Source organism: Puma concolor, chromosome C2 (genome assembly GCF_028749965.1).
Source record: "Puma concolor isolate L17-30 chromosome C2, mPumCon1.1.hap2, whole genome shotgun sequence".
Classification (NCBI taxonomy): domain Eukaryota; kingdom Metazoa; phylum Chordata; class Mammalia; order Carnivora; family Felidae; genus Puma; species Puma concolor.
In genome coordinates, this window is record NC_141675.1 from 84,687,126 (window position 1) to 84,701,377 (window position 14,252).

At 41.4% G+C, this 14,252-nt stretch overlaps 1 protein-coding gene across 1 annotated transcript in view; it reads right to left on the bottom strand.

Annotated features, from left to right (window-relative positions):
• LOC112849905 (putative cation-transporting ATPase 13A5) overlaps positions 1–14,252 on the bottom strand; it is a 116,766-nt gene that overhangs the window by 82,361 nt on the left and 20,153 nt on the right. Inside the window, exons 2-6 of the mRNA XM_086675018.1 lie at positions 9,162–9,335; positions 8,343–8,489; positions 8,005–8,075; positions 7,825–7,905; positions 3,969–4,038 (exon numbers count right to left, since the gene is read on the bottom strand). Coding sequence (XP_086531144.1) covers positions 3,969–4,038; positions 7,825–7,905; positions 8,005–8,075; positions 8,343–8,489; positions 9,162–9,335 — 543 coding nt within the window. The remainder of the gene's footprint in view (positions 1–3,968; positions 4,039–7,824; positions 7,906–8,004; positions 8,076–8,342; positions 8,490–9,161; positions 9,336–14,252) is intronic.

Genomic DNA, 14,252 nt, shown 5'->3' on the forward strand with positions numbered 1-14,252 from the left:
CCAAAAGCATGGAGGTTAAAGAACACCTTACTAAAGAATGAATGGGTCAACCAGTCAATTAGAGAAGAAATTAAAAAAAATTATGGAAACAAACGAAAATGAAAATACAACAGTCCAAATGCTTTGGAATGCAGCAAAGGCAGTCCTGAGAGGAAAATACATTGCAATCCAGGCCTACCTCCAGAAACAAGAAAAATCCCAAATACAAAATCTAACACACTTAAAGGAAATAGAAGCAGGACAGCAAAGACACACTAAACCCAGCAAAAGAAGAGAAATAATAAAGATCAGAGCAGAAATAAACAATACAGAATCTAAAAAAACTGTAGAGCAGATCAACGAAACCAAGAGTTGGTTTTTTGAAAAAATAAAATTGATAAACCTCTAGCCAGGCTTCTCAAAAAGAAAAGGGAGATGACCCAAGTAGATAAAATCATGAATGAAGATGGAATGATTACAACCAATCGCTCAGAAACACAAGGAATTATCAAAGAATACTATGAAAAATTATATGCCAACAAACTGGACAACCTGGAAGAAATGGACAAATTCCTAAACACCCACACACTTTCAAATCTCAATCAGGAGGAAATAGAAAGCTTGAACAGACCCATAACCAGCGAAGAAATTTAATCAGTTAATAATCTCCAAACAAATAGGAGTCCAGGACCAGATGGCTTCCCAAGGGAGTTCTACCAGACGTTTAAAGCAGAGATAATACCTATACTTCTCAAGCTATTCCAAGAAATAGAAAGGGAAGGAAAACTTCCGGACTCATTCTATGAAGCCAGTATTTGATTCCTAAACCAGACAGAGACCCGGAAAAAAAAGAGAACTACAGGCCAATATCCCTAATGAATATGGATGCAAAAATTCTCAATAAGATACTAGGAAATCCAATTCAACAGCATATAAAAAGAATTATTCACCATGATCAAGTGGGATTCATTCCTGGGCTGCAGGGCTGGTTCAACATTCACAAATCAATCAACGTGATACATCACATTAATAAAAGAAAAGATAAGAACCATACGATCCTGTCAATTGATGCAGAAAAAGCATTTGACAAAATTCAGCATCCTTTCTTTTTTTTATAAATTTTTTTTAACGTTTATTTATTTTTGAGAGAGACAAAGCATGAACGGGGGAGGGTCAGAGAGAGGGAGACACAGAATCTGAGACAGGCTCCAGGCTCTGAGCTGTCAGCACAGAGCCCGACGCGAGGCTTGAACTCACGGACCGCGAGATCATGACCTGAGCCGAAGTCAGTCGCTTAACTGACGGAGCCACCCAGGTGCCCCTCAGCAGGCTTTCTTAAAAATCCTCGAGAAAGTCGGGATAGAAGGATTATACTAAACATCATAAAAGCCATTTATGAAGAGCCCACATCTAACATCATCCTCAATGGGGAAAAACTGAGAGCTTTTTCCCTGAGATGAGGAACACGACAGGGATGTCCACTCTCACCGCTGTTGTTTTAACATAGTGTTGGAAGTGCTAGCATCAGCAATCAGACAACAAAAGGAAATCAAAGGCATCAGAACTGGCAAAGATGAAGTTAAGCTTTCACTTTTTGCAAAGGACATGATATTATACATGGAAAATCCGATAGACTCCACCAAAAGTCTGCTAGAACTGATACATGAATTCAGCAAAGTCGCAGGATAGAAAATGTACAGAAATCAGTTGCATTCTTATACACGAATAATGAAGCAACAGAAAGACAAAGAAACTGATCCCATTCACAATTGCACCAAGAAGCATAAAATACCTAGGAATAAATCTAACCAAAGATGTAAAAGATATGTATGCTGAAAACTACAGAAAGCTTATGAAGGAAATTGAAGATATAAAGAAATGGAAAAACATTCCATGCTCCTGGGTTGGAAGAATAAATATTGTCAAAATGTCAATACTACCCAAAGCTATCTACCCATTCAATGCAATCCCAATCAAAATTGCACCAGCATTCTTCTCGAAACTAGAACAAGCAATCTTAAAACTCATATGGAGCCACAAAAGTCCCCGAATAGCCAAAGTAATTTTGAAGAAGACCAAAGCAGGAGGCATCACAATCCCAGACTTTAGCCTCTACTACAAAGCTGTCATCATCAAGACAGCATAGTATTGGCACAAAACAGACACATAGACCAGTGGAAGAGAATAGAAACCCCAGAACTAGACCCACAAACGTATGGCCAACTCATCTTTGACAAAGCGGGAAAGAACATCCAATGGAAAAAAGACAGTCTCTTTAACAAATGGTGCTGGGAGAACTGGACAGCAACATGCAGAAGGTTGAAACTAGACCACTTTCTCACACCATTCACAAAAATAAACTCAAAATGGATAAAGGACTTGAATGTGAGGCAGGAAACCATCAAAACCCCAGAGGAGAAAGCAGGAAAAGCCCCCTCTGACCTCAGCCATAGCAATTTCTTACTTGACACATCCCCAAAGGCAAGGGAATTAAAAGCAAAAATGAACTACTGGGACCTTATGAAGATAAAAAGCTTCTGCACAGCAAAGGAACAATCAACAAAACTAAAAGGCAACCAGCAGAATGGGAAAAGATATTTGCAAATGAAATATGGGACCAAGGGCTAGTATCCAAAATCTGTAAAGAGCTCACCGAACTCCACACCCCCCCAAAAAAATTTCCCAGTGAAGAAATGGACAGAAAACATGAATGGACACTTCTCTGAAGAAGACATCCGGATGGCCAACAGGCACATGAAAAGATGCTCAATGTCGTTCCTCATCAAGGAAATACAAATCAAAACCACACTCAGATATCACCTCACGCCAGAGTGGCCAAAATGAACAAATCAGGAAACTATAGATGCTGGAGAGGATGTGGAGAAACGGGAACCCTCTTGCACTGTTGGTGGGAATGCAAACGGGTGCAGCCACTCTGGAGAACAGTGTGGAGGTTCCTCAAAAAATTAAAAATAGACCTACCCTATGACCCAGCAGTAGCATTGCTAGGAATTTACCCAAGGGATACAGGAGTACTGATGCATAGGGGCACTTGTACCCCAATGTTTCTAGCAGCACTCTCAACAATAGCCAACTTATGGAAAGAGCCTAAATGTCCATCAACTGATGAATGGATAAAGAAATTGTGGTTTATATACACAATGAGGTACTACGTGGCAATGAGAAAGAATGAAACATGGCCCTTTGTAGCAACTTTGATGGAACTGGAGAGTGTGATGCTAAGTGGAATAAGCCATACAGAGAAAGACATATACCATATGTTTTCACTCTTATGTGGAACCTGAGAAACTTAACAGAAACCCATGAGGGAGGGGAAGGGGAAAAAAAAGAGGTTAGAGTGGAAGAGAGCCAAAGCATAAGAGACTCTTAAAAACTGAGAACAAACTGAGGGTTGATGGGGGGTGGGAGGGAGGGGAGGGTGGGTGATGGTATTGAAGAGGGCATCTTTTGGGATGAGCATTGGGTGATGTATGGAAACCAATTTGACAATAAATCTCATATATTAAATAAATAAATAAATAAATAAATAAACTTGATACAAAAAATAATAAAGTCATCAAAAAGATCACAGAATTAATGATACCCCACCATCACCACCATTACAACCCCCATCAAAAACTTAAAATGAAAAAAACAGAAAATAATGAAACATGAATCTGTCTCTCACGGGTAGAGATTTTTTTAATGGATTTTAATTTAAAATAAGTGGTTATTTAAAAAGGACCAGTTAGAAATCTTGGAATAAAAATATATTTATTGAAATATCAAAAAAAATAAAATAAAAGGAAAAAAACTTTCACAGACAGGAAAAGCATAAAGACAGAAGGGAAGAACAAAAAGAAGTTATATGAACCATAGATTTTGTTCATATCCAAGTATCCGTGTGTTGCCTAAAATTTCCTGAATACCAGGAAATAAAAATAAAGAACAAAAATTGTTTTTTTTTCAAAGATAGATGAAACAGTTACCTGTTTAATAAGCAGCTTCCATATGGGCTGGATTTCTACCTCAATGGCATTGGGCCCACACACTAATCTTCTGTAAGAAAGTGATGACCAATTAAGTGCCAAATCTAAAACCTCATTGAAAGGGTGGGTGATGGGTATTGAAGAGGGCATCTTTTGGGATGAGCACTGGGTGTTTTATGGAAATCAGTCTGGCAATAAATTTCATATTTAAAAAAAATTAAAAAATAAAAATAAATAAAAATAAAACCACATTGATAAGTGAGTACAACCAAACTAGGCAAAAGTCACTTCTCTACCTTTAAGGCTCTTTGTGCCTTTAATCAAAAAATATTAATGTGCACATCCTAAAATATTAACATAGTTTTAAAATGAAAGTGCATGATGGACAAAGTTGTTTTTCTAGTTAAAAAAAAAAACCTTAATGCAACTCAAGAATCAAAATGCAGTTAGAAAGGCATGTTGAGTTATTTTTTAAACAATTCAATCACATTCTGAGAACACCTAACAAGACCCAGATGTGACTATGTTTCTAGAATTCTCAGGCATTCTAGATTGCTCTTGATGTTCGAGATCATATATATCTTACCTTGGTCTCTTCAGCACCTAGGACAGGCCCTTAGTATATGAAAATAAATACATGAATGAATGAGCCAACAAACTAGAAGATGATATATGGTCTTCACATCTAACACTTTGCTAATCCACACATGAGTACATTCCAGTAAGAGGCCCTTATGTTTGTACAGCATCTGACAATCTACAGCGTTCTCACACAAGATTCTCTCGTTTGTCACAACGGTCTAGAGGAAAGGGCTAATATCTCCCATTTTGCCAATGGGAAAAACTATTCATTGTGTGTGTTCTGCCAAAGGTACCCATATCTAGTATTAATTGTGACAGTGCAACTCTTAGTCTTTTATACGTATTATCTCCTGTAATCATCACATTACCTCTACGAGGTTTCATATTATCATCTTTATTATAAAGGAAACTGAAGTTCAGATAAACTCAGTAACTCCCCCAGAGCCACAAGAGCAGGAAATAAGCAGATCCAGGTGTCACACCGTGGGCTCCACGACTCCACCTCACACTCCGTGAGCACTGATGGTGCAATGGGCATGACGTTTCCTGAATCTAAGGTGTAACAGAGCTCAGCCCAAGTTTGTCTGATTTCCAAGTCGCGCCTTTCCTACTGCAATGATTTGCATGGATCCCAGAGGACACAAACCAGGGTCTTCTGACTCCATGTGTGAAAACACTGAGGTGCAGAGATGCTGGGAGACAGAGAGGTCAAACAGCGTGTGCTGCTGGGTTTGCTGCCTGTGACTCAAGATTCCTTTCCTCTGGTACTCACAGGCATGCCCTTTTTTCCCAGTCAGGTGACAGACGTTGAGAATTAAGTTCGGCCCTGAAGTATACCCAAACTGACAGGGAACATCTCTTCCAAGCTCCACATTCAGTGATGTCACGTTGGTGGCTTGAAATCAGCAATAGCTGTTGTTTTCCCCACGATAGAATTTGGCAGACTCTCCCCATCCAAGCTTTTCTTCTTCCAGAGAGCTGGGTTACCAACAGGGTGACTGGTCTGGGGCCCACGTTAAGAGCTGTCTTGACCACCAAACATTTCTCCTTCTACTTCAGGAGGGTAAACAAAGGAGGCAGGAGCAGGGCATTAAGTGAAAAGAAAATGAGGAGGTGCACAACTGTCCTAAGACTATTGGATGGATGGGGGTAAGGTAGGTGTGGTTTGCCCTGTTTCTGTGAGATAAGAGAATTGCCTCACGTCCCTGTGGACCTATCTACGACAGGCAGTGAGAGAGAAAGTGACATCCAGTTCATGAATGAGTGAAGATAGGAGCGGGGAACCTCCTGGAATATTTTTCTTCCCAAGGCCTTCTGAAAATTTCTCTTCAGGATGTTGTCTCTCCTGATGTCCTGATTTGCTTTTTTGCTACCAAAAAGGTGACCACATAAATGTGTCCATTTTCCCTCTTTGCCTGGTTTCTGGGAAGCCTGAAGAGAAAGCTGTATTTAGACTTTGTGGCTTTTTGTCATCAAGGAGTTCTCAGTATCCTCCTTCATTTCTCATGTTGCATCCTTGCTTTTCATGAAGGCAAACTCATCTCCAGTTAAGAATTTAATCAGACATCACTCAAACAATCAATCAATCGCATTTTGAGTTTTGAAAAAAAAAAAAAAAAGCCCTAGTCTTACATTTAAAAATGATGGGAAAAAAATAAAATAAAAAATAAAAAATGATGGGGGCGGGGGGAGGAGAACTTCACATTCTATTCACTCTCTTTACTGTCCACCTAGAAAAACCCATGAGTAAAACCTGCCTGTGTATTTGAAAGTAGATTATCTCCTCTATCCTTCGCATTTGGGAAACTAAACTCTTTGTCTTGCTCATTACATTGTCAAGTTCTTTACGGTGTGGACCAGCTTTAAATTTAATTATGTGTGATATTTAGTAAAGCTTGGCATTCGCTAAGGACAAATGTGAAGGGCAATCCTTCCTGTAGAAATGGTGTCCTAGGAGAAGTAAACTTGCGTTAATCAACTACACCTCCTAACAGCTCAATCCTTCACGTGTCTGGTGCTTAATGCTATGAAACCAGTACGCTCTTAATGACTCTGACAACATTTTGTGTTTCAACGTAATCGGCATTACATCTGAAATCTTATACAGTGATATTATCTCTAAGGCGTTTTGCAAACATTGTCAGAATCTGGATGATGCCTTGTTCATTTTTTCGTCATTTTTCATTCAGCAGGAGAAAAGTTTAAAAACAACAGATCGGTAATTCTCAGAGTTGGTGCGCATATGAATCGTCGGAGCAAGGGTTTGCTAAAAATGCAGTTTCTGCTCTCACCGCTACCCTTAGTTCCTACTTACTAAATGAAAATTATGAGGGTGGAGCCCAAGAACCTGTATTTTATGTACCAGAATGCTTCTTAGCTGGAGAATTTGTGTTTCTTATAGACTGTGAGGAAGGTCGGGCAGGATAGGTCCTGAAAATGGGCAAGAAATGAAGGTAATTATTAGGATTCTGGGGAAGACTTGCAATGGTTTACTTTCAGACTCACCAGCATTCACTATTTCAAATTACAGATGAGGGAAGCAGAGACTCAAAATCGCTATGGGTTACTAAGTAGCATAAGCATTTTTATGGTACTACTATACTATTATGTCCTAATCTCTGTGCATTTATAGATATTCTCACAATTGTACCACTATTCTTTCCCAATAGTTAGTGAATGTCTCTGGGGTAGTGAGTAAGCCTTATTTATCCTTAGATCTTTAGTGCTTGCAAAGTGCTTAGCCTAGTAAAGGCATTCGGTCAATAGATTAATGAATGCATTCATGTATTCATTCATTCCACAAATATCTGTTGAGCGTCAACAATGAATCAGGCACTGTTCTAGGTGTTATGAATGACACAACTACCTGAGCAAACAAAATCCTCATCTCCAGGCTGTTTCTTCATAGGAAAATTAATCATAATATTGTCTTTCTGCCTCTCCAAGGATTTAGAGGATGACAAATCAGATGTCTATGAAATGACTCAAGGCTTTTTAAGGAAAGAATGAAAACAACAACACAGATGAGACTATTTTACAATCCTGAAAGAAAAGACCAAATATTATATGCCTGCAATGTTCTTTTGGACTCTTGTTTTTTTAATAAGTTTGCCTGCGATGAAAACAACTTAAAATTTGTCTCTGTTGCTGGTAAATAAACTGGAATTAAATGAAGCTGATGAAGCATTATGCCAATGGCTCACTGATCATAAGCCATTTGATATTTCAATTTCTGACGGCCGAGTTTACTCTCAGGAAGTATCACAAACCCTACCTGACCTCTTGCTCTTCACTGGTCAGGCCCAGTCCAAACGTGTGGTGGATATCATAGCAGGAGTTGCTGTCTTCCAGCAGGCTAGGGTGTGGTCAGGACAAGAAGCATACCTTAGTTCGTGGCACCCAACAAATCCGGTTCCTCCCTTATATCCTGATGAATGCTGAGAAAAAGACTTACCCGACTTTCTGAAACCTCTTCTCCAAGTAGTCCCAAACGTACCTGATTTTCCGCACTTGGATATATCGCAGCTGCAATTACAAATGTGATAGAACAGATGTCATTCACCAAGTAAAGCCCGTCAGGGGAGGTGAGGGCTTCTTGGTAGGGGTCCCCACGCAGCTCTCACTTGCCTTGATACATTGTTGTAATTCCCAGCCCAGCAGCCTCACTTGCTTTGACACACTGTTGTAATTCCCAGCCCAGCAGCATGACATTCAGAACTTTCCTCCAATAAACATTTGCAGTATTCTTTTTTAGCAAAGACATGCCATAACATTGTGCTCAAAATTGCTTACTTTTAATTCTGGCTTCAATACCGCATGGTTAATGACAGAGTGACGGTCAGCCACCAGGGGTTCTTCTGGGTTCTTGCTTATAGGAAACTTCAGTGTCGCTAAGTAGAGGCATATAACCTTCTTCCTCGTATATCTTTGGAATTCATCCTAGAGAAATCAATCCAGCCCATGAACTTCTCAAATATTATTTATTCAATAAGTCACTCAATCAACCAAATACCTACCTAGACCAGAGATTCTCAAAGTTTGGGCTACAGACAAGAGGATCAGCATTAGCTTGAAACTTGCTAAAAATGCAAATTCTCAGCCCTACCATAAGCCTACTAAATCAAAAATTCTGGGGTGAGGTCAGCAGTCTGTGCTAAGGAGCCCTCCAACTAATTTGAGAACCACTGTGCTAGAGAATGAAAAGACACACTTCACAGGAAAGTTTTTTTTATGAAGAAAACAGCTTCTGGCTATCTTAACATGACATTTAAGCGTTTAAAATCTCTACTTCCCCTCAAAATTTGTATTCTAAAAAAACTGAAAAATATCTAAGAATACATCCTTCCTGTGTTATGTCTTTAAGAGTTGTAATACCAACAGCCACTACTCGTGTAATGGCTAAGGAAACTGAAAATTAGCCTGACATAGTAGTCATTTCCCCAGAGTGACATGGAGGAAATGTCCTTCCTTCCTGAGTCAAAGTAAGAGAGGGCAAGTTCCAGGATACTATTGCCATCTACTTGGGGACAAGAAAACTCAAGCAAAGAAAGATCTCTGGAACACCAGCCAGGCATTGGTGGCACCACCAATGCAATGCTGAAGGGCACTTACCGTTGTTCTTAGCAAAACAGTGTCTGCTTCTTGCAAAGGGCATGGGTTGCAATTAGCCCACACTCTCCACTGGGGCTTCCAGTAGAACACCAGCAGAAGAACCCCACATGTCAGCATGGTTGTTATAAGGCACAGGGCTCTGCGAAGATTCTGGGTCCGGTAACCAAACACCTCCTGGAGAGTAAAGAAAACATGACTCTATTTTTCTTTTTTTACATAAACACATCATTTTGTTCCAAGAAACACAAGCTTTAGATGCAGGGGTGTTAGTTGGGAGGCAGATCTGGTTTCGGCTGGTTGAAACAGATCGATTGCTCACAGCTGTCAGCTGATACAATAAAAAAAAAACAAAACCCATTTGGCTACCCTGGCATATGGAGCTTAAAACAGATGGGCAGGGGCGCCTGGGTGGCGCAGTCGGTTAAGCGTCCGACTTCAGCCAGGTCACGATCTCGCGGTCCGTGAGTTCGAGCCCCGCGTCGGGCTCTGGGCTGATGGCTCAGAGCCTGGAGCCTGTTTCCGATTCTGTGTCTCCCTCTCTCTCTGCCCCTCCCCCGTTCATGCTCTGTCTCTCTCTGTCCCAAAAATAAATAAAAAACGTTGGAAAAAAAAAAGTTTAAAAAAAAAAAAACAGATGGGCAGAACAAAGAATGGGCAGACTTATTTGGTTCTAGTTTTAGGAGTCACCCCATGATTTGGACCAGATTCACTTTTTTTAGGTATAAAGTTTAAAAATATATTAATGTAAATTTACTGGTGGAAGATGATACAAATGGTGGGATGATATAAATTAAGAGATTATCTGTGAACATGAAAGATTTTCAAAAGACAGCTTATAGGAATTTACCCTGATAGTAACATGCTGAAATAGTTCTACTTTTAGTAGTAGGGAAGTTGATATTATCATGAAATGAGTAAAGACTTTGAGATGCGGTTTTAGAAGGAAACAGTCGAAAACAATATATACCTTTATTTCAAACAAATTTCTAATTTCTCTCTTCCACAAAGAAGTGTCACAGCATTGGTTTTTAAATTTCAAAACCTTGATTTTTAGTGTACTTGGAAGACCCAGAAGAATGTTGATTATGAATGACATTATTACTATAATATTATTTTACCTTCTGCTGTTTTATGTGTGTGTGTTTCTAAGACTTTGACTTCCATGTCCACATCACAGAGATGTAGTGTTAAGAAATGGGTTTTTACTGAGTTTCTATAGCATTTTTAATGACGAAATCTTCTGGAATTTGATGCCAGTTTAGATCATGTTATAATAAATCTCTTGGCTTAATATTTGGAATAGTTTTCATCTTCAGTGATCATTTTCATTTTTTCTAGTAAAGAACTCTGGTAAATGAAGATTTTAATAACAGTTGTTGAAAGTAATCCTTAAACATGATGGAAAGGTCACAGGTAGCAAAGATGTTTGAGTCACTGCTCTACTGGTTATTAGCTATGTGACCTTAGGTAATTCATATTGTAAGGGTTAAATTGTGTAGGGCTAACAGGAAGCTTGAAAAATAACAGTTTTGTTCTGACACCGAAGGTGAAGGGATAACAGCCTTGCTTTACTCTTGCAAATCACATTTCATACTCTTGTAAATCAGGCTTTACCAATGAAGGAAAACAAAAGCTCAAAGAAAGCATCAGAGGCAAGGTCAAGGAGATCCACTGGTTGCAACTTAGTGGCAGAAAGTCTAAAATAATCACCTCATTTGGCAACTGTTTCTAACACATCTGGCAACTCTTTCTAACTCATCTGGGAACTGTTTCTCTGTTCTGTCCCCAGGTAATGATAAAACGATGTGATCAGCTTTAAAAACTCTGTACCCCGGTTGTTTGAGGCCGCATTCTTATCAAGAGTGTTGGTCCCGATAGGTCGGCCTTGCCTCTCATTGTAATAGACTTTGTTGTGACTGTCACTGGTGCCCCTAGCATTCTGTTTCAGGAGTCATATGGATGCAACATTTGGTGCATTGGCCGGGAAAGTTAAAGGTCTGAAACAGGGCTCTTCCTCAGATTGCTCCACCAACCCCTGGGAGGAAGCTTGGGATTGGGAGAGGTAAGGGATTCTTGGGGCGCACCATTTGAATGACTCAGGAGGGTCTGTCGGATGCGCCTATAGACCCGGAGTCAGGGATGCTACCGGGACACCAATGGACCCCATTTGATTTGGTTTTTGTCAAGAAAGATCCTATTTTTCAGGTGACTGCCACGGCCTACTGGCCTTGAGATCTCAAACTGTGTTGTCTTCGTGTCTTGTCCTCTTCCTGTTGACTGTGCGTCCCTGTCAGTTTTGCCTTTGTCATTGGTCAAAATCAGAGTCTCATACTAACTCATTCCTAGGACTATAGGAGAGCTGTCTCAGTTTTTGGCCTCCACGTTAAGAAGCCAGTCCTTCGAACTCTCTGTGAGGTGGAATGGACCAGCTTTCAAGTCGAATCGCCTCCACAGGGGACCTTTGACCTTACTTTGGTATATAAGGTTCATGATCTTGTCTTTTCTAGGCACGAAGACCACATTCCATACATTGAGGCATGGAGGACCCTCATTGAAAACCCTCCAGATTGGTTAAAACTTCTCCTTCCCCTTCCCCCTTGCCTCCCTAAAGTACAGGCTTTATAACTCAAAGGCTGCCCATTTGGAGCTCAGAATAAGAATCTTGATGGGACTAGGTGGCCGCCTCCTCTATCACCTGCACCAGAGGAAGAAGAAACCACCCGCCGCCCTATAGTTCTCGCTCAAAGAATACAAGTCAAGATGCTTCAGATCAGGAGGCAAGCCCAAGTCGGGACACTCCCCTGAGCCCGTCTCACACCCGCTCAGGGACTCCTGGAATTCCATCCCCCTCCCACTGCCCTGCCCCTTCTTCCAGGGCCACCCCTGCAGGGTGATGTCCGACCCTTTATGACTTATGTACTCTTCTCCACTAGCGACCTTTATAATTGGAAACTTCAAAACCCCTCATTCTCAGAGAAACCCCAAACATTAATTTCTCTTCTTGAAACTATATTTGTGACCCATCAGCCAACCTGGGATGACTGCCAGCAGTTCTTGCAGGTTCTCTTCACCACTGAGGAAAGAGATAAGATCCATCATGAGGCCCAGAAATTAGTGATGGGGCCAAACGGGCAACCCACCGAGGATCCCGCTGTACTTGAGGAAGTTTTTCCCTCCTCACATCTTGAAAATTGGGACTGAAACACTCCTCACGGTAGGCGATCATTGACCTTATTTCACCAGACTCTACTGGGAGATCTCCCAGTGGCCTCCCGCTGGCCCACAAACATGTCCAAGGTAACAGTAGTTCAGGGGGCCGAGGAAAGCCCCTCAGCCTTCTTAGAAAGGTTCATGGAGACGTACCGCACCTTTACCCCTATTGACCCTGAGGCACCTGAAAATAGAAAGGCATTAAACTTGGCCTTTGTCTTACAAAGGCCCCAGACATTAGGAAAAAGTTACAAAAATTAGATGGGTTTGAAGGAAAAAATTTACCTGAGTTAGTTTAAATAGCCCAAAAAGTTTTTAACAATAGGGATTCTCAGGAAGAAAGACAAAAAAATTGACTAGGGTGGTAGCGGCTGTCCTGGATGCCCGCGGGGAAGAGGACCCAGAACGTCCAAAGAATTCTGGTCTGGGCAAAAGAAAAAAGACAAAGGGTTATAGCGCCACTAGGAAAAAACCGATGTGCATATTGCAAACAAGAGGGACACTGGAAAAAGGATTGCCCCAACTTAGCCCCACGCAAAACTCGGCCACTCCAGGTATCTGTAATGGGAGTCGATTCCAACTGACATGGCCGCGGCTCGGTAGCCCACTTCTGAGCCGTTGGTTACTGTTAATATAGGGGGCCAACCTAAGACCTTCTTGGTGGACACTGGGGCAACCTTTCAGTTCTAAAACAAGATCCTGGCCCCACCAGGCAAGGAGCAACCCTGGTGCAAGGAGCAACTGGGTCCCAGACTTGTAAATGGACCACTGAATGACAAGTAGATTTAGGCCATAAAACCGTTACACATTCTTTCCTATTCATACCTGAATGTCCCTACCCTGGATTACTAGGTAGAGACCTACTGCAGTTTGAAATTCACTGAAGGGGGTATGCATATTAAAGGCCAGGATGGCCCAACAACAGTAATGGTGACTGTGCCACTTGGGGAAGAGGGCCTGCTCACTCCGGTGAGTGATAAAAATGTCCATGCAGTCGACCCCCTCCTTATAAGCCTCCAGGCGGACTTCCCCCAGGTATGGGCCGAGACCAATCCACCTGGGCTGGCGATTCATCAAGCTCCGATAATAGTGGAACTTAAGGCATCTGCACTTCTGGTAAGACTAAAACATTATCCCATGTCCCGGGAGGCTAGGCGGGGAATCGTCATTCACATCAAGCGTTTGTGCAACTCTGGCATTTTGATCCCATGCAAGTCGCCACGGAACACTCTGCTTCTCCCTGTCTGGAAGCCTTATTCATCCGATTTCCGGCCAGTTCAGGACCTAACAGCAGTAAACACCAGGGTAATGGACATTCATTCCACTGTACCCAACCCTTATACTCTCCTTAGTTTGCTTCCCCCTTCTCAGGTGTATTATACAGTTCTGGACTTAAAAGATGCCTTCTTTGCCATCCCGCTGGCCCCGCAAAGCCAGCCACTATTTGCATTTGAATGGACTGATCCTGAAGAGGGAAAAGCAGACAGCTCACTTGGACTCAACACCCTCAGGGATCTAAAAATTCTCCTACTCTTTTTAATGAGGCCCTGCACCAGGATTTAGAGCCATTTTGAATCTCCAACCCCCAGGTAGCTCTACTGCAATATGTTGATATCTTGTTGGTGGCCCCTTCTCATTTAAAATGCCTGAGAGCCACCAAAGAACTCTTGAGTCTTCTGCAAAAACTGGGGTACCAGGTGTCAGCCAGAAAAGCACAGATCTGTCATATTGCAGTGACTTATTTAGGTCACAACCTTAAAAAAGGTAAGCACTATCTCGGTGAACAAAGAATTCGGGCTATATTCGATATTCCTCAGCCTAAAACTCGCAAACAAGTTCGCGAGTTCCTGGGGGCAGCAGGCTACTGCAGACTATGGATAC